General features: G+C 30.7%; 5 protein-coding genes and 2 long non-coding RNA genes across 9 annotated transcripts; 4 read left to right on the plus strand and 3 right to left on the minus strand.

Annotated features, from left to right (window-relative positions):
* The first annotated feature begins 39 nt into the window (after window positions 1-39).
* On the plus strand, window positions 40-1,008 carry LOC108735484. The gene is made up of 3 exons (XM_018467460.1): window positions 40-525; window positions 638-751; window positions 852-1,008. The coding sequence occupies exons 1-3, from the start codon at window positions 426-428 to the stop codon at window positions 947-949; spliced, it is 312 nt and encodes a 103-aa protein (XP_018322962.1). The 5' UTR covers window positions 40-425; the 3' UTR covers window positions 950-1,008.
* Window position 1,009: 1 nt separating this feature from the next.
* LOC108735485 lies at window positions 1,010-2,022 on the plus strand. The gene is made up of 3 exons (XR_001937591.1): window positions 1,010-1,573; window positions 1,686-1,799; window positions 1,900-2,022. It is a non-coding gene; the product is annotated as an uncharacterized LOC108735485 (long non-coding RNA).
* Window positions 2,023-2,634: 612 nt separating this feature from the next.
* On the minus strand, window positions 2,635-10,094 carry LOC108735475. Its single transcript, XM_018467442.1, has 2 exons — window positions 8,129-10,094; window positions 2,635-2,709 (listed from the first exon to the last, which is right to left on the minus strand). The coding sequence occupies exons 1-2, from the start codon at window positions 9,954-9,956 to the stop codon at window positions 2,681-2,683; spliced, it is 1,857 nt and encodes a 618-aa protein (XP_018322944.1). The 5' UTR covers window positions 9,957-10,094; the 3' UTR covers window positions 2,635-2,680.
* Window positions 10,095-10,168: 74 nt separating this feature from the next.
* Window positions 10,169-11,505, minus strand: LOC108735483. 2 transcript variants are annotated; one of them, XM_018467458.1, is made up of 5 exons: window positions 11,414-11,505; window positions 11,217-11,310; window positions 11,033-11,121; window positions 10,584-10,751; window positions 10,169-10,382 (listed from the first exon to the last, which is right to left on the minus strand). In XM_018467458.1, the coding sequence occupies exons 3-5, from the start codon at window positions 11,106-11,108 to the stop codon at window positions 10,282-10,284; spliced, it is 345 nt and encodes a 114-aa protein (XP_018322960.1). In that variant the 5' UTR covers window positions 11,109-11,121; window positions 11,217-11,310; window positions 11,414-11,505; the 3' UTR covers window positions 10,169-10,281. The 2 variants fall into 2 exon arrangements, with proteins under 2 accessions (XP_018322960.1, XP_018322961.1); XM_018467459.1 differs by lacking the exons at window positions 11,217-11,310; window positions 11,414-11,505 and having other exon boundaries at window positions 11,033-11,134.
* Window positions 11,506-12,129: 624 nt separating this feature from the next.
* LOC108735480 (dentin sialophosphoprotein-like) lies at window positions 12,130-13,270 on the plus strand. Its single transcript, XM_018467454.1, has 2 exons — window positions 12,130-12,273; window positions 12,699-13,270. Exons 1-2 carry the CDS (start codon window positions 12,189-12,191, stop codon window positions 13,256-13,258), a joined length of 645 nt encoding a protein of 214 aa, XP_018322956.1. The 5' UTR covers window positions 12,130-12,188; the 3' UTR covers window positions 13,259-13,270.
* A 32-nt stretch (window positions 13,271-13,302) lies between these two features.
* Window positions 13,303-21,372, minus strand: LOC108735482. 2 transcript variants are annotated; one of them, XM_025979918.1, is made up of 5 exons: window positions 20,122-21,372; window positions 19,535-19,792; window positions 15,680-15,781; window positions 13,897-14,022; window positions 13,303-13,522 (listed from the first exon to the last, which is right to left on the minus strand). In XM_025979918.1, exons 2-5 carry the CDS (start codon window positions 19,719-19,721, stop codon window positions 13,434-13,436), a joined length of 504 nt encoding a protein of 167 aa, XP_025835703.1. In that variant the 5' UTR covers window positions 19,722-19,792; window positions 20,122-21,372; the 3' UTR covers window positions 13,303-13,433. The 2 variants fall into 2 exon arrangements, with proteins under 2 accessions (XP_025835703.1, XP_025835702.1); XM_025979917.1 differs by having other exon boundaries at window positions 15,680-15,784; window positions 20,122-21,361.
* Window positions 17,415-23,143, plus strand: LOC108735486. The gene is made up of 3 exons (XR_001937592.1): window positions 17,415-17,738; window positions 22,422-22,457; window positions 22,890-23,143. It is a non-coding gene; the product is annotated as an uncharacterized LOC108735486 (long non-coding RNA).
* The last annotated feature ends 194 nt before the right edge of the window (window positions 23,144-23,337 follow it).

Raw genomic sequence — 23,337 nt, forward strand, 5'->3', positions numbered from 1 at the left:
ACAAGTAACTTTTAATAAATAGCGAATTTTTTAACATTTTATAGGATAAAATGTTAACGGATTTAATATTGTTTATCTCCTAAATTATTCTAACTCTAATATTAGAAATTCGAAAAATGTTAAATAGTTTTTTCACACGTCTTATAATGTACTGTATGTGGTTACTGACCTCATTAACGTGCGATATTTCAAAAATTAAATACATTAGTAAGATAAACGAAGGATTTTAGGTAGTATTGTTCTCATATCATAATGATTTTTTACTGAAGCAAATGATTCCTATTTGTTAACACAAAGTAGTAGACGTAATAGAAAGAAACAATAATTATGATATTGCTTCAGATATTCTCGTTTGTTGATTACGGACTTTACATATATAAAAGTCGATTCTTTTTCTGTTAATTAGTTTAGCTATTTAAATCAAAATGAACGTGTCAGGAAAACTTCAAATTTTAGTGCTGTGTTTTTGTTTTATAAATATAACCGTCGCAAATGTTATACAATCCAACAGGTCCTTAAGATCATGTAGGTATACTTTTGTATAATATTTACGTTAACATACCAAGTACCAAAAAACGAACTTTGTTTAAACTTGACTTTGTTATTATACATTCTTTTTAAAGTATATTTATTTTAGTTCGATTACCTTTCCCCGGATTTGGTCCAGTTTGTAATACTTGTCCAAATCATTTTTGTGATGATGATCCAGCTGTAATTGATGGCTATTGTTGCGGATGTGCTAGATTTTATGGTAATGTTTTTATTTTAATTAATTTCGTTTTTAGAAAAGGTGCCAAAGTCAGGCATTTGTTTGTCTGTCTCTTTTTATTTGATTACTTTTATTTTTATAGATAATTTACCTATAATATGTCCACCGACCATAGTGTGTCCCAAAAATGGATACTCATTATGCAAAGATTACGAGTATATGATGCATTGCTGTTGTTAAAACTTTATTTTGAAGGAATGATATGAAGACACAATTAATAAACGAATTTATTATTATTACATGCCCATTTATTTTATTTATTTTCTATAAATACGTGTTTAGTTATATTTCCTTATTATATATGTAGGCAATGTAGTCATATTATATGAAGAGTATTATTTATGCAGTTTACGAACTTCTTAAAAATATTCTGATTACGGCCCTGACCAAATAGTTTAAATACACCTATCATTTTAAATTGTAAATCGTTTTAAGGTAATGGGTAACGCTATTGTTTATTTCGCGACTAGGGTTGAAATACATTAGTAAGATAAATTAAGGATTGTAGGTGGTATTGTTCTCATATCATAATGATTTTTTGCTGAAGCAAATGATTCCTATTTGTTAACACAAAGTAGTAGGCGTAATAGAAAGAAGCAATAATTATGATAATTGCTTCAGATATTCTCGTTTGTTGATTACGGACTTTACATATATAAAAGTCGATTCTTTTTTTGTTAATTAGTTTAGCAATTTAAATCAAAATGAACCTGTCAGAGAAACTTCAAATTTTGTTGCTGTGTTTTTGTTTTATAAATATAACCGTCGCAAATATTATAATATCCAACAGGTCCCCAAGATCATGTAGGTATACTTTTGAATAATATTTACGTTAACATACCGAGTACCAAAAAATGAACTTTGTTTTAACTTGACTCTGTTATTATACATTCTTTTTAAAGTATATTTATTTTAGTTCTATTACCTATCCTCGGATTTGGTCCAATTTGTAATATTTGTCCAAATCATTTTTGTAATGTTGATCTAGCTGTAATTGTTGGCTATTGTTGCGGATGTGCTAGATTTTACGGTAATGTTTTTATTTCAATTAATTTTGCTTTTAGAAAAGGTGCCAAGGCCAGGCTTTTATTTGTCTGTTTTCTTTTATTTGATTACATTTATTTTTATAGATAATTTACCTATAATATGTCCACCGGCCATAGTGTGTCCCATAATAGGACACTCATTATGCGAAGATTACGAATATATGATGCATTGCTGTTGTTAAAACTTTATTTTGAAGGAATGATATGAAGACACAATTAATAAACGAATTTATTATTATTACATGCCCATTTATTTTATTTATTTTCTATAAATACGTGTTTAGTTATATTTCCTTATTATATATGTAGGCAATGTAGTCATATTATATGAAGATTATTATTTATGCATTTTACGAACTTCTTAAAAATATTCTGATTACGGCCCTGACCAAATAGTTTAAATACACCTGTCATTTTAAATTGTAAATCGTTTCAACGACGTGGGTAACGCTATTGTTTATTTCGCTACTAGGGTTGGAACAAGTGGTGTTTTTGTGTGATTATTGTTAATTAAACAATATAATTTAATATCAAAATGTATAAAATAAATAGTTCAAAGTGTGCTCGGAGTGGCGCCAAATATGATTTTTCAAAAGAACTTTTATATTCATGAAATGGTAAGCTTATTTAAGTTATAGATTTGTTATTATTATTTATTTATTTTAAAAAGGCACTTTACAACAATTTGTTTAGTTGTATATTACTTTTCACATCAAGGGAAGAAAGTATGGTATTCCCTCGCGGGTGAGAATTGCCACTCAGGCTGAAAGCGGTGGTGACAAATTTTCAGGAGGGGGTTGCGTACTTTCTTCTCGACTCCTGTGTACAATTTTTTACCAAACTCCTGGCCCGATAGTACGATTTTTCATGATTTTGGAAATGAAAGCGCAACATCTGAAATCAGGAAAAAAATATCGTACTTTGTCAGGAAGGGTTAGGTTAGGTTTCCCCCACGATTTTTTACTATACCTTTGCTTCAAAAGTACAATTTTCCTGATTTTAGGGACGAAATGACACAACAGACAACATCCCTGGTAAAAAATCGCATTTACTATTTATTAGGAAAAGATTTTTTATACCTGGGATATTGTGTTGTGTTATCTTGTCCTTAAAATTAGGAAAAGTCGTACTTGCGGGACAGAGGTATGGAAAAATTGTATACGGGTGTCGAGAAGAATGCACGTTTTTTCCCGTGTTCGATTCCCTGCGAGGGTGTGAAAACAGTAACAATTTTTCCTCATGAACTTGGGATATCTATTGTGAAAAAAAATTAAAAAAGAATTTTCACATTAATATTTAATTTCAAAGTGTTTCATATAACATTTTATTTGATTCCTATTTTACAAAACAAGCAAACTTCTATAAGAAAAATAACATACATTTATCATAATCTTTAATAATATTTAATTCGTAAGGTTCGTATCCGAAAAAATTTCTCTTTCTGGTTTAAAAGTTCATTCACTTCTATCTTTTTGTATTTGTACACTCTTTTTGTTAAGATACGATTTTGATGATTTTTGCGAGGATGTTGAGCATACCTTCAGTGTTATAGTTTTGTTAGAACTTGAAATTAAAAGGCGAACCCCAAGCTTATCAGTACTTGATTTACCATTTTCTGAATGCGACGAATAATCTTTTGTTTCATCAAATTCACTGATAGAATTACTGCATATTTCTTCCGATCTACCGTCTTTATCTTCTTCTTTTTCATAATGAGATGAACTTGTATTTGCAGATCCACTTTTATTATCGCTTGAAGAACTGCAAGCAGTTGTGAAACTGTCTATTTCTTCTGTTGTCATAATATTTGGAAAGGTTTTTTTCATATTTGGATTATCTAAAGTGCGTTCGTGGTCTTTTGTTGGAATTGAGGTTTCGTCCTCGTTTTCTGGGTCAAAATGTTGTAAATTATTAGCCCCCTTTGAAGTAGCGTACAAGCCAAGGATCTTTTTTACCGACTTTAAATAAGATGTCAGATATTTTGTAGCATCTCTGTCGTTTAACAAATTGGGAATATTTTTCACTACCGCGTTTCTGGTTTCAGCTTGTGATTCTGGAAGATAACCTCGGTCCTTTTCTGGTTTAAGTAGATGGTCGTTTGGTCTAAAATAAAAATTATTTTTGCGTTCACTGTTATTTTCGGTATCCGATAGCTTGAATTTGCATTTTCCTTTAAAATATTCGTTGCTACTTCTTTCGGTACTCAAATGATTTTGCAAAATCGATTCTGAATTTTTGGTATCGACAGTCCCAATAGACATATCGATTTTTTGTGGGTCGATTTCTTGTGAAGCATGATGGTGTTTTCGAACAGGAACATTTTCTAATTTATTATTTGATATGATAATAGTTTGAATATTTTTTTCGTGTTTCGAAATTGGCATTATAAGCGAGCTAATGTACTTGGATTTTTTCACCCTGTTTGTTGCTGGCATTCCTGTGGTGTTTGTTTCCGTGAGTTCTATGTTGTTTATACCCAAATGTTTGTGTCCTTTGGCTGAATTCTGATCAGGACATTGACATACGTGTTCACCATTATGAAAAGTACTGTTCCCGTTTGAATTTTTCGATCCATTCCGGTTACGCCTTCTAAGAAGTCGAATTTCAGGAGATAAATTTTTACTGCTATTTTTGTTGTAAACTAAAATGTAGTCCACGCTATCATTTATTTTTATCGATTTCTTCGACTCTGCTGATCGATTTATTATCGATTTTTTGTCGTTTAAATGTTCATCCGTCGAAAATGAAAAGTTTGAAGTTATTTTACTCCGTTTATAATTTGGTTGTTCCGTGGTAGTCGCCACTTCGCAAAGTGTCCTCTTATAGTTTAAGCGATCATTATCATCGATTTTTCCTCGAGATCCCATTGATTTCCTTTTCCCTGGAAATGCTTGATACAGTTCAAAGTCATTTGTATAACTGCAATCGATAATTCTATCATTTATATTTACGAAATTTTCAGACTTTTCTTTTTCCGGCACTTCATTCATTTGAACGTTTACAGTTCCCTTTTGTCTACTTTCTGCAAGTTTCATTTCCGTTTTCTCTTGTAGTTTGTTTAAAAGGGCTTCCAGTTCGTCGTGTTCGGTTTTGTTAGACTGTCTCTTAGTAACATTCGTCATTACTATAGCTGGACTTGAGATATAGTTTCGAAAAGCAAACGTATCGTTTACTGTGTTAAACATGACATTTGATGTTTGAATCGATTTTTCTTTACGTGTTAACGTATTTATACAATCAAAGGAGCTATGTTTGGACCTGGTGCATTTTCGAAAAGAACTTTCTCTGCCAAGATCGTGATAGTAATTATTTTGCAAAGAATAGTTTCCAAAGTGATGCGGCGCAGTTGTTAATAAATCGATGTTTCCTTCTAAAAAAAGAGAAGGTGTCATTCCTTGGACTGATTCACTAAACAAATTGTTTTCTGGAACTTGGGTAACAACGTTGTCTTTGGAGGGCTCTTTTTGACTTTCTAATTCATGATTATCCACATTTGTAACGATACCTTTTTCTCTTTTTGCTACTCTATTGGATTCTTCTGGAAGAAGATCAGTATTGTGGCCAAATGAAGTTCCTTCATTAGATTTTGGTTTCGATAAATCTACTATGGCTACTACGGAGTTAAGTTTTTCAACAATTTTCATTACTTTTTCTATAACTGTCATGGGTTTGGTTGAGTTTCCGATTTTTCTTGATCCTAAAGGTCTATTTAGTGTTGTGTGCGAAGTGTGTTTTTTCTGTTTCTTTTTCTTCTTGCGTTGTCTAGACCTCGCTTTGATCTTATCGTCTACGTCAGAGGTCCATGAGTTTTTGCGTTTGTTTCCACTTTTCATTCTGTAAACGCAAATAACGGTATTTTTCTCGGACAATGAATTGAATTTAGAAGCGATATTTGTAGTGGCTGTTCGACGTAGAACTTGATAATAACTTTTTTCATCATTTGTTATTGTTTGACTTTTTACAATGGTGTTAGTCTTTTGTTCTTCCGACTTTCGTAAGTTGGTTGTCTGTGGTTGGTTTATTGAAGCTTTTGGATCGAAAATTGGATCAGGTGTAAAAACAAAACATAAATCTGTCGGGCACAAACTTTGGTGAACGTCGAGTTTTATTGTTTCGTTGCTTTCAGCCTTCACTTCATGAGTTTTTAATAAATTTTCAATATTCGGTTGATTGCGGCAATCAGTATCATTTAAATTATGACTCTTGTATTTTTCTAATAAACGATTATCGGCTTTTTCAAGACCAATTTTATTTTGCTTATTTTTTTGTTGGTTGCACTTCTTTTCAGCTAAATTTTTTTCTCTCATATGCACTTTAGGGCAAAATTTCAGATCTGCGCGAAAGTGGTTTATTGTCGTCTTGATCTTTGGAGATTGTTTGGTACTTGTTTTTAATTCCGTAATATTTATTGGCGTAGTTTCATACATGTTCTCTTCACTTTTTTCTTTTTGAATGCCTGTACTACTTTTGATATGCTCATAGTTTGAAACTGCAATTACTTTTTCGGATGAAATCTCCATCCAGCTCTGAGAGCAGAGTTGAAAATTGGTTGAAGTCATCTTGTCTGAATGGTGCATGACAAACGATTGATTATACTTCCTCTTATTTATGACAGGTTTCGTGACATTAACTGCCGAACAAGTAAATAAAAATTGTTCATCACAAAAATCGATATTTTCTCTACAAATATTTCGTTGGCTTTCAATTAGATTTAATGTTTTACTATTATGTTCTGGTTTATCGTCTTTAAAATTTGTACTTTCTTTATAGTTATTGTTACAACAGTCCGTTATTTCTGAATTTTCTGTCTTATTACAATAACGATTTGGTTTTATTTTATCGATACCGACTACACCAAGATTTTTATTATCGTTTTCATCGTCGAAATCGAAGCACATTAACTGATTATGATTTCCGTTGGTTTTGTTTGACGGATTTTTATAATTTTCATTGGTATTCACCGTTTGAATGATTTCGATGGTTTGTTGATCCTGATGAATATTTGCGACGCTCTTTTTTCCTTCAGGTAATAGACCACTACATGTAAAAGAAATGTCACTTTTCTTATCATTAAATAGAGCATTAGTTGGATGACGTGAATGGTGAACCCTAGGAGATTCTTCTTGACCGTTTGAACAAATTATGGGAGATATAGTGTCAATGAATTTTTCAATCTTATTCACGACTTGAATGTTATCGACGGTTTGTTGACCCTGCTGTACATTTGCGACGCTCTTTTTTTCTTCAGGTAATAGACCATTATATGCAGAAGAAATGTCACTTTTCTTATCATTAAATAGAGTGCAAGTTGGATTATATGAACGGTGAACCTCAGATTCTTCAGGAGGTTTTGAACAAATTATGGGTGATATAGTATCATGAAAGTTTTCAACTTTATCGATGGTTTGTTGACCCTCCTGAACATTTGGAACGTTTTTTCTTTCTTCAAATAATGGACTACTACATGTAGATGAAATACAACGTTTGTTATCATTAAATAGAGTATTAGTTGATTGACAAGAATGGTAAACCCAAGGAGATTCTTCTTGACCATTTGAACAAATTATATTGTCATTGAAATTTTCAATTTTATTAATTATATTTTGATTGCTGTATTTTTGTCTGATAATTAATTTCTTACGAATGTATTCACTTTCACATTCATGCTCGTAGTCTACAGCTTTGGAATTTGCTTCGGTGTCAGTATCTAGCTTCTTCTGATTAGTTTCAGTAGTTTCAGTTACGTTTATATTTTGTTCACATTTATTTTTATCAAGAAGACGTTTGTCTCTGTCTACTTCTTTTTTAGTTTTATTCGGCGGTAATTGTTTCCTTTTCAACTGGTTCTCTACGGTTCTTTTTCTGCTAATGTTGTTAATCTTTCTAACAGGCACTTGTTTTTTCTCGCTATTATTTTTAATTGTAGGACGAATAAACGCGCCAATCGTAGTTTCTAAAGACAACTTATTCCTCGTACCCTGTTTTGTTACTGGCCGACTAAAATCTTTTATTTCAACGTTTAATGGTTTTTGATTTATTGTTGAAACTACCTGGTTTGTGCACATTTTCAGTTGCGAACATTTTGGACTATTGCTACGTGATTTGATAGATGCTTTGTTCACTTTCAATAAGTGTTCTTTAGGACTGTCGTCGACTTGCCTCATCTTCTCTTCAAGTTTTACGTGATTGTTTTTGTGCTGATTTTCTTTTCTTACTACGAAATTTGCTTTTATCGGAATTGCTTGTTCTGATATACTCTTCTTGATCCCAAGTTTATTATTGGTTTGTATATTTGAAAAAAATTGTCGATTACCTTTCTGCGTGATGTTTTTTGACTTGTTACTGTATTCTAATCCAGATGCGATTGTTCCATCGTCCGATTCTACGGCCATTTCACGTGCTCTTCTTTTGTCAGCTTGAGCCAGTTTTGCCGCAGTATGAGATGCTTTGAGAGCAGATGACTTGTTTTGGCGATATTCGGTGATGTTAACTGTGTTGGATCTCTTGCCATCAGATTCCCTAGTTTTCACCGGTTTGTTATTTGTATTAACAGGTCTACTCTTTTCGGATTGCGATCGCTTTTTGGTGAAGAAGTTTGGTGGCCTTTTCAAATTTGGACAAGTTACGATTTTTGGTTTACAGAGGTCTTCCTGAACCGTTTTGTTGCTAATTGTATTTGCTTTTTTAACATTTGCTGATGCAGAATACATGCTGATTTTTGATAGGCTTCTACTTCTTGACGTGTGGGATCTTTTAGTTTCTAAAGTATTTTCGATTTTTTCATTACTTACTGATGACACAGTGTTTAACTTTTGTGTTATAGTTTTATCGAGGGATAACACCGATGTGTTGTCTTTTATTTGAAGTTTGTGTACACACTTGTTTTGAGTTAGATTGCTCCATTTAGACTTTACACTTGTTCCTGATTCTACACTGAAAAACCAAGACGAACGAGTACGGATTATCTGAGGTTTGACGATCTCTATTTTTTCGTCCGATTTTTCTTCGTTTAGTAAGTTTGTTATTAATAAGTTTCTATCGTTTGTAGCATTTGCCTTTTTTATATCGGGTTTGTTTACAACTGCGGGAATTTCGGACTGATGCTGATTATCAGTATTATGGGGTTCGTTTTCCTGTTTGTTGACTTTGGTCTGGAAGACCGGTGTGCATATCGACAGTTTATCTGTAATTTGGGTTTTCTCGCCATTTTCTTGCGAGTGTTCTTCTGTTTTTTGTTCAGAAGCGTCTAAGATTTCCATTTGTTTGCCGGTGGTTTCATACGCCCTAGTAATTTGTTCTTCAAATCCTTCTTCGATTAAAATCTGTTTTATTTCACTAATTGATAATTCAGCATCCAAAGGGTTTTTAACTTCTTTTTCAGTGAATTTCGACGTTTCTTTTGTTTTGTTCTTTGACTTATCACCTTCGTTAGAACTTGGCTTTTTCTTGTCATTTTTGGTTGCTTTCTTAGAGTCATCCTTTGTTTTTCGGTAATCTGTTGCCTTTTCTTTGAGTTTGCTCTTAAGAAAGGAACTCCCCTTTCCTTGTTTTGAAATATTAAGCATCATTACTGTTGGGGTCGAAAAATGATAGGGATAAGTTTGCTTTTTCGCTTCGAATATTTCTTTATTAAAAAAATGATCCCCAAACGTTTTAACGTCTTCCCCTAATTTAGATTGAAGTTTGAAATTGTTTTTATTATCATAATTTTTTGTAGTTTCATATTCACAACTAACTGGTAACGAAGAAAAATTTGGCGACTCTTTCCTTAAATATTCTTTAATAGGAGATTTATCATCTGTTAATAATTCATTTTTTTCAAAATGACTGTTTGTTTTTGTTGTGCAGTTTTTTACATAATCTACTAACGATGCTACATTTGATTGAAACTTTTCGTGGCGTTTCTGAAGAATCATTATGGCATTTTCGAGTTCAAACATTTTAATATCGAAATACATCTTAGAATCTTCAGTAGTACTTTGATTTCGAATATTTTTGATCGTTTGCATTTGGTAAAATGTCGTAATCAGCTGGTATCTAATTTCGGCAATTCTGTTAGCTATAGGGGTTGAAATGTTTTCCCTTCTGTTGGATGAATTTGTATCTGAAAAGGGTTTCATTTTTTGATGTTTTGTACCCATTGTTGTGTCGTGGATTATCTCAACGTTTTAACCATTGGATCGATCGTACTATAGTCAAAATTAATGAAGTATAACTGGCGTATTTCATAATGAATGTGTCAATATTTTGAACAAGAATTTTGAATATTTGACAAGCAATGTCACCTGTGAATGGTACATGTGACGTAAATATTCAAGACAATTTTTTCATTATTTATTTATGGGTAGGTATGTATCTTGTAACTACATCATATATAAATATTGCATAAAATAATATCATATATTAGGACATGTATGATTAGTTTAGAATAAATAAATAAAATAAATAACACTTTTAACCCTTAAATTACGAGATACAACAGCAGGCTGTGATTAGTTTATGTTCGTAACAGGTGTTTGAGTGAAGAAAACTGCAATCTGCGAATTTACATTTATACGGTAATGGATCTGCAAAAAATAATTAAAAAAAAAAAACGAAAACTGATTAGAACCAAACATTCAACTATTATTGAAAACCACACTAATCTAGTCTAAAACTTTTTTAAATGAACTGATTTAAATACTTAATTATCTTAATCCTTAAAGGATAATACCCATCGCATTTTCTGTACTTTATGTGTCTTCTACACTTTGTCGATTAATACTTACAGTGGGGGTTGTTAGGATTATTACAGCAACAGGAATCATGAAAAAGCTTTTCGCCACAGTAACTAAACACTGATGAATCGCAAAGAGGGCATTGTCTTTTAGGTTGTTCGTAAGTTTGATACGCATTCCCATAAACATCGTCTAATGTGTTATCGTAATCATATATTTCTAAAATACCAAAATAAAAGTTACAAAATTACCTATTTAAATACCGTTTATAAAAAAAGACGTAAAAGAAAATAAATATGCTATACAAAAAAAAATTTGAAAAAAATTAAATTCTTTCACAGCTGTGATCATCAGAAAATTTTTACCATTTGTATCAGTTTAAGTAGTTATTATAGTTTTTTTCACTATTATGAACTATTTTTTATAAACAAGATGCAGTAAGATATTATATTAAAAATAATATTAACAATTTGGATCAAAATTAAAATTGTGTGCCTCACCTCTAGCATCAACAATTTCAAATATCGAAAAAACAACAAAAAGTAACGCTAAAATCAACCACTTTAGTACACCCATGCTTGAAAGATATCTGGAACATACAAAACTGTTTACAACTTTACTATAAAATATACTTTGATCAGGTCTTTATAAAATGTGCATAAATTACTGATAGAATAACTGTACCCTGTGATGTAAGTGGATTTTCAGGTCTTCGTTTAGAAGATTAACCGGTAGGTATTTCATTATAAATGGTGTGAATAAGTAATTCTCAAAGTAACTAAAAATAAATAAATTTAGATTGAATAACAACATATTGGTCTAAACGGGACGTTCAAGTTAGTAATCTGTATTTATTAAATACGAAAAAAACTGCAATTTACCGTTCAAAGAAATATAGAGATCCAAATTCATTTAAACATTTTGCATATATGTACTTTGGATCGACACAATTACTTAATTCTTCGAAAACCAACCGCTTGACCTACTGTTACAATTTGTAGAAATAACGAGACCAAAAAACTGAAAAAAATAATTATTGGAAGACTAATTGTCAGTAGATTTTAATGTTCCATGTTTTTCGTAGTCGTTTCAAAATCATATTTAGACTTATAGATTTTAACATGTTAAACAGTTCATCGCGCTGGTTAAAAATATATGGAAACCATTTCTTCCTCTAGTTATGGGGGTTGAAAAAAGTAAGTAAAACAATTAAACCGAAAAGAAAGTTTAATAATTTACATTTTCAGTGAATAAATTCATTGATTATCTTTAATTTTCACAACTGTATTAGGGTATATATTTTTATTGATATGAGAAATAATTCTTCCTGATTCGATCTCTTGATTTAGGTTTCATAAAAAACACTATTATTTAGATCAATAGAGACTTTAATAGTCACTTTCCATCAAGGAATTCCTTTATTTTAAGAGTATTTATTCTTGAAATAGCGTTAATTGTTATTGCACCAACAACAGTGCCCACTGCATTAATGTTTCGCAATCACTACTCTGCTAGCTTGAAAACAATTGTACCATTTGTTCGTTTACAAAAAAGAAATGTACTTAAAGTAAACAAGAATTGGGAATGAATTCAAGACGTGTATATATAAGCAAAATATCTACCCGAACGGCTTACAAATTTGAGAAATTCGTTAAAATGACTACGATGATAACGACAACAAAACTTGGTTTATATTTTGTGTGTTACGCGATGTGTTATCGTTTTGTCAATGGACAGCAAGGTAAGTAAGAATAATTTTTAGTCATTTATTTATAACGATATGTATTTCTTTATTTTTTTAAATTAAATTAAAAGTAGCTCACGCTGTTCAAAATTTAAAATATAAAGATATAGGTAAATATTTCCCCTTTCTGTTTAAAACCGACAGCGACGTTTCGCGTCTAATTATGCGACTTTATCAGAGCTGTAATATTCCTAGTTAGTGGAGTCGAACATATTTATATTGTGTGGATACTTACTAGGTTCTTTCAACCCTTAACTGCCTAGATTCTTTGTTTATTCATATCAAAATAAATCAAGAATATATTTAATATTTTCTTTTGAAGGCAAAATGTATCTAAAAATTAAAAGTATTTATTTTTGTTACATATTTCATTTTTTATTTCATTTTTTTATTTTTGTTAATAACGTTTCATTTTTTTGAAGATTTTAATGCAGATCAGAGTTCGGAAACCGACGGTGGTTTAGGAAACTTTGGGACAAATACAGGAGTAGATAATTCTCGATTTCTTCAGTTTGAAGACTTCCTTAGCAATTTGAGAACTTCTACATCAGCACCAAGTTCGAGAACAACAACTGGTGCACAAACTTCAGACGATTCCTTTAACGATTTTCAACTTGGAAACTTCAATTCTCAGTTCAGGAATTTTGGTGGTCGACCAGATAGTTCTAGAAGTTTTGGACAAACGTCGAGTTTTGATTCTGGAGAACAATTTAGATCAGATTCCGATTCTGGCATCACTAGAAACAGCGGTCAAAGAACCGATGAAAATACAAGAACTCGATCGCCAACTTTTGCAGACCGGAATGACGATGCAAACAATTTTGATAACTTTGGTAGCCAATTTTCAAACTTTAACGGGTTTTCATCAGGATCGCGACAAAGAGGCTCCAATTCCGCAGTCAGATCAACAGCTTCACCGAGATCAGATGATGACTCTGGAGCATCTAGTTTCAGTTTCTTTTCAAGAAGCTTCAATAATTAATAATCATCATTGTGCGAGTTACTTTTTGAAATAAAACAATTGCAATTAAAACAAAATATATTTTTTATTACAGAAAACAAGAAATTAAATATAACATGTGAAAAAACACACGAATTTACGTATTAACAATTACATTTTTGTCACAAAAGCAATTTTTTATTGTTACATTTTAGATTTAATGTAGGTACCAAACATATAAAGCTAGCATTAGCATTACAATTGCTTTTAGCGATGGTGTATTAGAAGCGACCGATTTTTGCTTCCCTGTAACAAAAAGGGTGGCGTCATTGGCAATACAATAATATAAAGCTGCATATTTATAACTTAATAAATACATCATATCATGTGGTAAAAATTCGGTTGGTTTATTTTTCCTAAAATCCATAAAAAAACAAAACCATTATCCTTTTTTTTTTGATAATCTTGTGAAATTGTTTATTTATTGCTTATATTGACTACTACCTGATAATGCAGTTTCAAAAAAAGAAAAAATAACTAAACTTCTTAAATGTTTCTAAAGATAATGCACTGAAGAAGAAAATTGAACGAACTTTTTTTGAAAAGGTAAAAATCACATCAGGAGGTCTATGAATATTTTATTTAAAAGCGTCTGTGATGGAATGATTAGAATTACTTACAATGTATAAGCGTATGTCTATTGCAACAACACAATAGTAGTCTTTGGTATTCTATACAATCGCCGGCGACAGGTTTGCACAATTGCCTACCAAAGTAGCAAGTATGTGCTATAAAGGGTAGCTTCTCTGGAATACAAAATAATTTCAAGTTAGTGATTAAGATCATAAATACCACTTATGAAAATTGAAAAACATAGTTAGGAATTACTGTACAAAAATTGTGAATCCATAGTTTGATGGCTACATTTATGATTTATAATGCCTCATTGTTGTCGTTAAATAGAGTGAGCGTGACGCTATATAGAGTGTAATATTGTATATAAAACAATGTAAACCAACCAAAGTCAAGCAATTTCGACGTTTTAAGGAGTTTGTCGTTAAATCGAGTGACGATTACACTGTATTTGATTTATTTTTCACGTTATATTTTCATATTACATGATTGTGAAGTTCTACATGAAAAATGTCAACTATAAAGTTACTTAACATCAAAAAATTAATGAAAATATCGTAAACTACAATAAAAAAATTGTAGACACGCAATACATTCTTGTTAATTATTTGAAATGAATAATTTTCTTTAACGAAATGGATGTATCTGTAATAGGAACGTTTTGGTTTAAAAAATTTACTTTTATGCCTAACATAATAGGAACGGTTATGTTTAGAAATCACGAAACCTAAGAACACGTAGCATTAAAACTGCGCCCAATAACAATCGACCTAGTTTAGGAAACCATAAAAAAAATATTAGAAACGTGACGTAAGTAACATTTTTGGAGACATGTATAGTACTAAAGCGGAAACTCCAACAAGAATCCAATTCAATACAACGTTCGTTAGAAATTGATTAATTTTCCGAATACGTTACTGGTTGAATATCATTTATTTATTACTAGTGACCCGCCCCAGTTTCGCACGGGTGCAATGCAGATACTAAATATATTTTTGTTTTGTTTAGATTATTATCGAAAAGGGGAAATCTTCAAAAGATACCCCCTGAACAATACTAAATATACTACAGAATGTCTTTATATACAACATTCATAGTTTTTTTGTCATTAGACAATACAAACCGGCCTCCCGGCCGGTACCGCTAAACCGCTATGTCCCTGCATTTTAAATCTGTAATATCTTCGAAAATATTCATTTAAATTATATGCTGTAATGCTGTAAAGGGCCATATTGATCTATATTAAATGCACAATGTATTTAAGGTACTTAATTGGATAAGAATTAATGCTGTATTGCCTACAATCGCTTCGTAAATAAGTCATTATTTCTCGTAAAAAGTAAAGGATAAAAAATGGTTATTGTGGGTTATCCCTAAGAGATAGATATATACCATCACGACTATTTTGTAGACCCTTTTAAGATGTACAATATTGTAGTACATTATTTTGATCTATCTCGTAGGGTTCAGCCAGCGTTTGCAATGTAAGCGCAAAAAATGTGTTTATTTACGACATCACATTAGAAACCTCTAAAATTATCAGTGTTTCCCTACTACATTATGCATGTTTTATACATATAAACCTTTCTCTTGAATCACTCTATCTTTTAAAAAAAACCGCATCAAAATCCGTCGCGTAGTTTTAAAGATTTAACCATACATAGGGACAGACAGCGGGAAAGCGACTTTGTTTTATACTATGTAGTGATATGTAATGCTGACCACTAAATAAACGTTAATATGTTTTCCTGAAAGTCTGTTATTCTTTATGGTTAATAGCAAAATATTTATGAAGGTTTATCACAGTAAACAGTGTGTATTGGTACTCACCTGTATAATTCATATCACAACAACAATGGTCATTTACAAGACCATTTCCTAAGCAATATTGCATCTCTCTATCTGTACATTTTTGGCAACCAAAAGGCTCCTCTACTAAAAAAAGGAAAAAAGTCTTATACTTTTTGAGATTAAATTTTCAATTAACAACAAATCAGAATGCACTTGGTTTGCGACATGTAGAAATCGTCAAATAAGCGCTAACAATAAGTAATAAAGAAATTATTTATTCAGAATTTGATTCAGCTAAAAATCAATTTTTTTTTAATTAACCAACGTTTTGTCCATCGGTCAAGGGCTTTTTCAAGGTAATTGAATTATTAATAGACGCGGAGGTTGATTCTAAGCCTCCGCGTTTATTATCAATTCAATTACCTTGAAGAAGCTCTTAAGAGATATGCGAAACGTTGATTGATTGAAAATAAAGAGTAATTTTTACCTGAATCGGGTATAAATCATTTTATTGATAAGCATCAAGGAATAATAATAAAGAAATTAAATAAATAATAGAACCAAGTAACCCTAGTATTAAAAATCAGGTGAAAAATAGTAATTTTTTAACATTTTAAGGGGTAATTCCCGATGGCAGTTTTAAAATTTCATTCCTTATCTAGCTTCATCAAAGTAAAATTGTACACAAAAGTTAACATGCTTTCAAGAACTTTTTCAGTTTCAATTTTTTTTTTCTACAAAACTTTCGGACTTCTCTGTGGACATGAATAGGTATAAGAAATACACATGTACAGAAGCCAAAGTAAATGCAAAAATACTTAAAGATAACAGTGGCAATAACTACCTTATTGACAGATCTTATGTAAAGTAATATTGGGTTTGGCTTGGTTCCAGATACTTCTATTAATAAATCTTCAAAGATATTTATTTGCAAGAAGAATAAACTTAAGTAACAAATTAGAAAAAAGCCTAAATTAAAACTGAAGTTTCAGATTTCAGTTTTCAGTATAAGCACATTCGTTTGTAAGTGAATATTTCTAAACCATACGAAAACCCTGTATGCACATACTTGGTTCAAATAAGGACTGACACATTTGTCGAATTAATAAATTTACTTAATGGATCGTAACCTCTGACTTGGCTTACAAGACCCGCCTAAACTGTTGTATCATCCCATTGTAAGAATAAAGTAGTTAATATACGGCTCTAATACATAATTGTCACAATTAAAGCTTATCGTCTTCAATAAGCTGTAGAACTAAGTACTTATTCGAAAACTTATGCTTGTTCTATATTCTGAGACTTAAACTAAATTTTTATAACAATTTTCGACTGTAAATTACTGAATTTGCCGTAGAAATAGTAGAATTAATTAGGTAACCTGTAATAATCTCAATTTTGACATGTTTCTTTAAAAATTATTTCAAGGAAATTTATTTCTGCGGGGACTTTAANGAATTTGCCGTAGAAATAGTAGAATTAATTAGGTAACTTATAATAATCTTAGTTTTTTCTTCAAAAAATTATTTCAGGTTTCTTAATTATCACAATTTAATTTGTAATATCAACTGAAATACCTACTAAATTTATTTCTGCTGGGATTTTATTTTTACAAATTCGGGTCCAAATTGTAATTTTAATTATTTTCGCTTTAATATTTAGGTAAATTTTCATTTTTCATTTTCTTCGTGTAGAGACGGAAATTAAAAACGTTTTCAATAAAATCATCATAGAATTCATTTAAATTCAAATTGCAATAAAATTAGATGACTTATTAATTGATTTATTTTGATTACACCGGTGTCATTTTATAATCGATTTATTATGGCGGACGATAGTCGCCATATTGTAATAAGACGGAAATGTCTAGCAAGTGCTATAAATACATACTATTTTTATGCATTTTTTCTTTCTTTTAATCCATAATTTTATTAGACTAAAACCTGAACTTTAAACGGGTTCAACAAGTTATTCATTATCTCATGCATTGTTTATGTATTTCAGGAAATTACGATCACTATTTTTTTTTACTGTTTGTGGTTAAAATGTTTGCGTTTTGTCCTTTCACATGCATATATTTTGCTCGATAAATTGGCACGTAAGTAGAAAAATTACACAAAAGAGATAATATTGTGCATAATGCCTACTAAATTATAACAGTGCGTAGCTTTGAAACCGGTAGTAAGAAATAACCCTATTAAATTGAACGGCATCAATCTAAACTCAATAAACAAGCCAAGGTCAATTTAACTTTCCTCAATTAATAAAATGGCCGCGTCTGTTATGCGTTTCAAAGGCATTATTTGTGGCAATGAGAATAGGAGTAAAAAGTGTGTGACCAATCGAGGTTTTACGAAACGATTTAAGAAACGGTTTCATTTTTATTACCCCAGTGATCGTGAAACACATTTAAAGCTAAATATTTACATAAATAATTAATTTTTTATGAGTCACAATAAGGAAAATTACAATCAATTATTAAAAATACAAAATACATGTACTAGTTTTAAAAATGCTCATCACTCTTTACTTTAAGACAGTTGAGATAAGATATGTTATAGCGAAAACACAATAAATTATAAATATTTTGTAGAATTATTGATGCTGTGGAAATTCGTCAGTAATTTTATCTATTGATAAGGCAAAACAAGTCGTGGGACACCCAATGGTAAAAATGTTTCTAATTACTAGCCTGTCCGCGGTTTTGCTCGCTTAAATACATGTCAGAGGTCACCGACGACCACATAAAACTAATTTTTCTGTACCTCGAGAAAACCAATAAAAAAATAACTTTAGATGCTTTTTAAAATGACATTGTGTTCGTCAGATGGCAGACTAATCGATTTATCTCGTCAGCTCTCTCTCTCTCTCTCTATCTGCAAGCAGTCCGTAAGAAGGAGAGAGATGTCCACTAACACACTTGATCTTTAGTCAGTCTTGCCACACCTAGGGATATTTCACTACACCTAGGGAATTTAGAGACAGACTAGGGAAGAATATGCAACACAATATTTCCCTACACCTAGGGAAGTTAGAGACAGACTAGGGAAGAATATACAACACAATTTCATTTTTATGCCAAATGAATTCTTGTTGTTTAAAGGGCACTTGCACTTTGAAAATGTATTTAAATATTTGTGAATAACTAAACAAAAAAGTCTTTCTTTTTAGGCGCCAATTGAATTTTTTGTTTAAACACCCTTTTTTATGTCATAAGAATCCCCGAGGAAATATAAGGAAATTTTAGTAAAAACTAAGCAAAAAAAAGGAAATTCACCTAAATACTTCGTTCCAAATATTGATTTCCCATTCTGATTTTTAAACGTGTAATTATTTTCAATCCTCTAAGGCAAACTCTTTTAATATTTTTTCTGCTGTAGGAATCTAACCCTGTTTGACCTACTTGTAGATAAAAATCAATATTTGCTTACTTTCCCCAATAAACAACTTATAAGACTTTTGTGTCTGTTTTTTTTGCTTGTTTTTTCATTTAATGACATGCTTGAAGTTGTTGTAACAATAATANATAGAGAAAAGTAATGTAAAAGTTCTAACTACACAATAATAGCAAACGTCTCATAAGTGGTACAGCTTTATAAGAATTCATGAAAATAGAATTTAGGTGTACCTACATTAAACACGATAATATATTAGAAAAATCACTCACTACAGTTAATAATCGGTTACTCGGAAAGATGTTTTAATCTACATTTTAGTACATACTAACCTATATGCATTATAAAAAGTTTTAACGAGTTCGAAACTATAGAATTTAAGTTTTCAATTTGTTTTTTTTTTTTTAAATAATCGAAGATGGTGAAACTGTACTAGGCGAAACCGGTTAAAAAATACTTCCTTCGTATATTAAAACTTTATATTAACTTTTTCACTTACTTGAATTTACGTCCATTGATAAAGCTACATTTTTTGCACTTTGCGATGAAATTGCGTGCTCTATAACATATTCATCGTACGTCACCGCTTGGGGTGGAACGGAAGTAGGGATGGAAATAACATTTTCTGTCCACAAAAAAGCAACAATTGCTACGGTCATTATAAACAAAAATCCAAACTTGCCCATGTCTCATGTTAGATAGTGGTGCTTTTCCAAAAGTTTTTCGATAAGTGTTGGAGTTGTTAATCTTTTGGAACCTTAAATGTAAAGGTCATTTAAATAAAATTATTCTACAGGTCTAAACAAGTGTATAAACCTAAATTAATTTATTAATTTAACAAAAAACATAAGCGATAAATAATATTTTACTTTAAATTGATTTCAAATAAAGCCTTAGAAATACTTTAAACGGATTAGCAACATTGTAACCCTTCAACGGCGTATTAGTATTAGTCCACTGGGCGCTGTCAGTATCTTATTTAATTAATTAATAAAAAACAGCTTATTTTGTGCTACCTTTAGGTTTATACACTGCAAATAACAGAATAAGAGAAACTATTTCAAACTATAAGATTATTATATTTACCTCTTTCTTCTCGGATGTATTTATTAACTCTAAATAAAAAAACCTTGACAATTGTTCATCAGTTTACGAATTATTTATCACATATATATATTGGATATTATTATGATCATACTTTTCAGTGTTTCTTTTGTTTCACTTTACATTAATAATAACTGTTTCTGTTAAAAGGTAACGAAGGCAACATTTTTTAAAAACTTATTATCACAGTCACTCACTAAAAAGAAAGAACAACAGTCATCGTTCTTCCTTCGAAGGTACGACGTCAAATAACAGTGTGTTGGGCAAAGCAAAAACCGCGGCCGCGGTGGCGACAGTTGACCTTACTAGGGGGTGGACACTGAACAGTTATAACTGCCACCAAAACCGTCACTTATAACCGCCCTTTTCGCGAACAACAAAGATATATCTACACCTAATACATATTACCGAAAGGATTATAAATTATAAGACGTTAACAACTAACGACTAAACAATCAACAATACGACTTTCTTGCCAAGGAAGTGAGGCTTTTATGTTTTAATGGGACATTGTATAGATACAACTAACTGAACGGAAAGACTAACTGGTATGTGCTTACCAGCACTTACATACTTCATTAGTCAACCATCGAATGGTCGAATGACTGAACTGAATATGAATTAATTGAATATGTACGTAATACTGTGAATTAAGAGGAAAGACCGATATTACGTATTTTAACGACAGAAACAACAAGTTTAACATAAGAAACAGTAACTTTAAGGTCTATGTCAGTAGGTACCAAAAATGGACCCATCGGTGACGCTGCTAGTTTGCTACAGTCCCTTTTATTTTTATTCCTTGCACTAATTTAATCAAAATAATGATCTGATGTTTTCTAAGCAGTATTTACTTTGGTTTTGGTTTTTTGTTTAAATTTATTGCCTTATTTATAAGCACTGCCCAATGAGATAGATTTCTGAACAATATTGCATAAAGAATATGGAAATTGTTAGTTGTTTTGCGTTCCTAAATTAAATAATTAAAAACTGGGGAGAGGGGGGAATGTAAAACAGAGACAGGGGTCCTAAATTTCATTCTATTGGTACCGGTGTTTTGTAGATCCTGTTACTACCGGAAATTGATCTCTTATCTACGTTATTTCATAAGGACACTCCAAATTCTTAACGTTATTGCGTGTGCTAACTTTTTACAGTTATGTATATTTTTTAATTATCACACATTTATAACTAATGTTATCCATCCGCAGCCGTTTGATTTCACAAAACAAGTACGAAATGTATTTCTGAAAATATCATGTAATTTTAATGGTTTATTTGTCTACGCTCGAATTGAAAATTATTTTGTTGTAATGAATTCTAATAAGAAACAATTATTTAAACTTTTTAACTGTTTGAACTTTTTTCATATTTATATTAATTAATAAATAATATATGGATATATGGGTATTATTTAAGTTAATAATAAAACCAATGAAAATTGTTTTTGTTTTTGAATTATTTGACCGCAGTTATTACTATTTGGTGTTTTTTTATCTATTTACTAAGTAGATATGCTTTATCATCAAGCTTCTTTGGATACGGTAAAACGCGATCAAAATATATTACAGTTATTTTAGGTATGATCGCAACGAGGACGTGTCTGCATTTTATATATTTTGGATTGTCCGAGTTACGATTTTAATTCTTTGTCAATTAATACGTAAGCAGATTATGATCTGTATTTGGTACCGCCTTACAATGGTACAATATGGTAGGTAGGTACTTTATTTAAAAGCAAGTACCATCATATATGGGTACCAAATAAAATTATTACCTATACAAACATATTTATAATCATAAAAGTTCTTCCTTGTTGCTTACCCTAAAGGTACCTAATAATAACCACTACTAAAAGTAAAAACACGGAGAAAATGAAAAAGGAAAATTTACCTAAATATTAAAGCAATATTTAGAATTTATCCCACTAGCCCGTTGCTTCGTAAGCGAAAATAATTAATAAAAATTGCAATTGGGTTCGAACTTGTACAAATAAAATACTAGCACAAACCATTTCACTATGTATTTGAGTTGATACTACAAATATTAAGAAACTTGAAATTATTTTTAAAAAAGCTAGTCAAAATTGAGATTATTACAACGGCAAATTCAATCAATTACAATCGAAAATTGTAATTTTTGCTTTGCCATAAACATTTAGTTTTCTCCGTGAACTTTCTTAAAGTATTGATATTAATATATATAATTAGTGATAATTTTAATTTACAATTTTATTTACTGTTTTGAATTATGTGTCTTGACCATTATACTTTTTTTTTCAGGGTGACCATTATGATAAGGAGCCGATGATCTTCCCGGTGAGTTTTAATTTTTTATGTTTAAAAATATGCGTATATGTTTGTACAAATAGCAGGAATAAGGAACATAGCGTGACTTATAAAGGGATAAATTAACGATTTTGGCATTGGGGTAGTATTTATTAATATTCCCCGAACTATGAGTCACTGAAGTCATTTAATCTTCCCATAAAAATGACGTTATTTAATACCTATACATTTAGGTACAAATGTCGGAAAAACAGGCACAACTATTCCAAACGTAGCATTTTTGTTATCATTTGAATTCTAGGATCGGTTCATCCATATTTATTAGGAAAATCGTACTTCAATGTTAATTTCGGAAATATCATTCGTATAAATACAAATAACCCAAATAGCTTTTGAAATTACGTTCTGTTAAAAACACTGTTGATACGAGCAACTAAAATAACTATAATAGCTACTTTTCAGTTACTTTACTTAAGTGGAATGATTTAAACACTTGTCAGAATGTGGCAACGTGTAACGGAAAAACATGTTGGAGTTCAATGCGAAATGGTTTAACAGAAAACAATAATTATAGAGAAAAGTAATGTAAAAGTTCTAACTACACAATAATAGCAAACGTCTCATAAGTGGTACAGCTTTATAAGAATTCATGAAAATAGAATTTAGGTGTACCTACATTAAACACGATAATATATTAGAAAAATCACTCACTACACGGAGAAAACTAAATTTTTATGACATTCGCAAAAATTACAATTTTAGATTGTAAATGACTGGATTTGCCGTAAAAATAAAATTTATTAGATAACATGTAATAATCTCAATTTTGACATGTATGTTTAAAAATTATTTCAAGTTTCTTAATTATTACAATTTAATTTGTAATATCAACTAAAATACCTAGTAAATT

Source organism: Agrilus planipennis, unplaced genomic scaffold (assembly GCF_000699045.2).
Source record: "Agrilus planipennis isolate EAB-ADULT unplaced genomic scaffold, Apla_2.0 scaffold91, whole genome shotgun sequence".
NCBI classification, from domain to species: Eukaryota; Metazoa; Arthropoda; class Insecta; order Coleoptera; family Buprestidae; genus Agrilus; species Agrilus planipennis.

Excerpts from the sequence above, each read along its gene's own strand:
- LOC108735480 (XM_018467454.1), top strand. The coding sequence starts at position 12,189 with ATGACTACGATGATAACGACAACAAAACTTGGTTTATATTTTGTGTGT. Across the intron at positions 12,274-12,698 it reads TTTTGTCAATGGACAGCAAG|ATTTTAATGCAGATCAGAGT; the intron begins GTAAGTAAGAAT and ends ATTTTTTTGAAG.
- LOC108735482 (XM_025979917.1), bottom strand. The coding sequence starts at position 19,721 with ATGGGCAAGTTTGGATTTTTGTTTATAATGACCGTAGCAATTGTTGCT. Across the intron at positions 14,023-15,679 it reads TTGTGATATGAATTATACAG|AGAAGCTACCCTTTATAGCA; the intron begins GTGAGTACCAAT and ends TTTGTATTCCAG. Across the intron at positions 13,523-13,896 it reads TAGACATACGCTTATACATT|GGAAGCAAAAATCGGTCGCT; the intron begins GTAAGTAATTCT and ends TTTTTGTTACAG.
- LOC108735484 (XM_018467460.1), top strand. The coding sequence starts at position 426 with ATGAACGTGTCAGGAAAACTTCAAATTTTAGTGCTGTGTTTTTGTTTT. Across the intron at positions 526-637 it reads CAACAGGTCCTTAAGATCAT|TTCGATTACCTTTCCCCGGA; the intron begins GTAGGTATACTT and ends TATTTATTTTAG. Across the intron at positions 752-851 it reads CGGATGTGCTAGATTTTATG|ATAATTTACCTATAATATGT; the intron begins GTAATGTTTTTA and ends TTATTTTTATAG.
- LOC108735475 (XM_018467442.1), bottom strand. The coding sequence starts at position 9,956 with ATGGGTACAAAACATCAAAAAATGAAACCCTTTTCAGATACAAATTCA. Across the intron at positions 2,710-8,128 it reads AAAAAACATCACGCAGAAAG|ATGTTGCGCTTTCATTTCCA; the intron begins GTAATCGACAAT and ends TCCTGATTTCAG.
- LOC108735483 (XM_018467458.1), bottom strand. The coding sequence starts at position 11,108 with ATGGGTGTACTAAAGTGGTTGATTTTAGCGTTACTTTTTGTTGTTTTT. Across the intron at positions 10,752-11,032 it reads TGAAATTGTTGATGCTAGAG|AAATATATGATTACGATAAC; the intron begins GTGAGGCACACA and ends TTGGTATTTTAG. Across the intron at positions 10,383-10,583 it reads TAATCCTAACAACCCCCACT|ATCCATTACCGTATAAATGT; the intron begins GTAAGTATTAAT and ends TATTTTTTGCAG.